The sequence below is a fragment of the Aplysia californica genome, unplaced genomic scaffold (assembly GCF_000002075.1).
Source record: "Aplysia californica isolate F4 #8 unplaced genomic scaffold, AplCal3.0 scaffold00914, whole genome shotgun sequence".
NCBI classification, from domain to species: Eukaryota; Metazoa; Mollusca; class Gastropoda; order Aplysiida; family Aplysiidae; genus Aplysia; species Aplysia californica.
In genome coordinates this window covers 11389-13488 of record NW_004798184.1, presented here as the reverse complement: position 1 = coordinate 13488, position 2100 = coordinate 11389, and the positions used below count along the sequence as shown (strand labels likewise).

Sequence of the window (2100 nt, the reverse complement as noted above, 5' to 3'; positions counted from 1 at the left end):
CATGGGAGGGGGGGGGGCTAAAGTAGTCGTGCTGTGTTGAGTGTGTGTGTGTGTATGTGTGTATGAAGCTTTTTAAGGCCTGGGGGTATGTGAAAAAAAGAAAGTGTGTGTGAAGCTTTTTGGAAGAGGCTTATATTATAGTATGTGAACAGTGGCCTGGGAAGACAAAAGATTGATCAACCTGATCCATCCACCCACTGCCATTTTGGACGTTCACAGTTTAGAACCCGTTACTGTTGAAAGTAATGTAACATGACAGAATGTAACTTTAAAAAAAAAAAAATGTTGTAGAGGTTTTATGGCGCTCGCAACTGCATAAGGTCATACGAGCGCTAAGAGGTGGATGTCAACAGAGAAGTCCTTACAGGGAATCAGACTTACTCTGCTCACCTCTCTAGCTTCAACAACACAAAGTCTGCATCGACTATCAAGGCACCCCGGAAATAGCGGGTCACAAGAGTGAGACAAACATACAAAAGAAGTAGAAAAAAATGATGATAGTAAGGATTAGGAAAGAAAAAGCAGCAGTTCCCTGTGTAGTTCAGGCACAGTTATGAGCATGACATTGTTAGAAGCCCTGTGCACTAGAACAAGAAATGTCCCCACTTTGGGAAGGGCCTAAAGACACTTCAGTCAGTGGGTGAGAATGTAAATATATAAGTAACCTAAGGACAGGTGACTCACTGATCATGGTGGTGCCCCCAGCCAGAGCGGCCTTGGTTCCGCTGTAAAAGTCGTCCGCCGCCGTGGTGCCGTTGAGAGGCAGCTGAAAGTGGGTGTTGGTGTCGATGCCGCCTGAGGGGAGAGAGGAGGAGGGGGAGGAGGGGGTGTTTAGTTTTTCGACTGAGTTTTACTGCACTTGCAACATAATAAGGTCATATAAGTGCCAAAGATTAGAGGTGTTACAAGAGAGTTTAGTTTTCGTAAGAGTTGTACGGCATTTGCAACACAATAAAGTCATATAAGTGCCAAAGATTAGCTGTTACAAGAGAGTAACAAACACAAAAATTAAAAGAAGAAGGAGAGATCAAGACAATAGGTGTTTGAAAGGAAAGAAGGACAATAGATGTTTGATAGGAAAGAAGGAGCAAACCACACAAGAGCAGCCGCCAACCACCCACTGGGACGTTGAAAGGTCAATAATTTCATTATAATCTAAAATGGTTTTACTGACCTATCAAACACAATTACGTCATACAAGTGCCGAAGATTAGAGGGGATGCTAGAGAGTAACATACGAAAAATAAAGAAGGAAAGAGAGAGAGGCTAGATACTGATGACAGGTTTTTTTTGTCTTAGTGTTTTATGGCACTTGCAACACAATTAAGGCATATACGTAGATTTATATATTTATAATATATATTTAGAAAGAGTTTTACGGCCCTTGCAACTGCATAACATCTCATATGATGGAGTGAAATACAAGTTGGTTGCATGTTCATAGCAATTCCTGTAGCACGTAAATGTTTTGAAAATTGTAACAGCTACTAAAGAGTGAAAAACAAAAAAGAAGGAGAGATCAGGAAGATAGATAGATGTATCACAGGAAAGAAGGAGCAAAGACTGGCAATTCCCTGCGATTCTCTTTTAATCTAGAACAAAAGGAAAAAGGATGGGGGTAGAAGGGAGCTCACCTGGGAAGACATATTTGCCGCGGGCATCGATGGTTCTGGCTCCACCTGGGATGACCAGGTTAGTTCCCAGCTGCCTGTTGGTGGTCACCAAAAAAAAGCAAACATTTTACATACCTCTTTTTAGTTTTTTTTAGTAAGTGTTTTACGGCACTTGCAACACAATTAGGTCATATATGTGCGGAAGATTAAGGTTTTACTGTTACAAGAGAGTAACGAACACTAAAAACAAGGAGGGGAGATAAGGCTGATAGGTTTTTGATAGGAAAGAAGGAGCAAACCACACCAGCACACCCACCAACCACCCACTTACACATCTCTATACCCACCTCCCTTCAATACACACACACACACACACACACACACACACACACACACTAAAACACACTATAAATAATACACTGTCTGCCTTATTTCTCTTTCCCTTTCACTTACAAACACACACAAACCATCACACAGCATCTTAAAC

The 2100-nt window shown here is 41.6% G+C and overlaps 1 protein-coding gene across 1 annotated transcript in view; it reads right to left on the bottom strand.

The window, feature by feature from the left end:
• Positions 1-1708, bottom strand: part of LOC101850518 (dihydropyrimidinase) — a gene marked incomplete at its 5' end in the record, with an annotated part of 16279 nt that extends 14571 nt beyond the window's left edge. The window contains 2 exon segments of the mRNA XM_013089272.2: positions 685-795; positions 1635-1708. Coding sequence (XP_012944726.1) covers positions 685-795; positions 1635-1708 — 185 coding nt within the window.
• Positions 1709-2100: the final 392 nt, after the last annotated feature.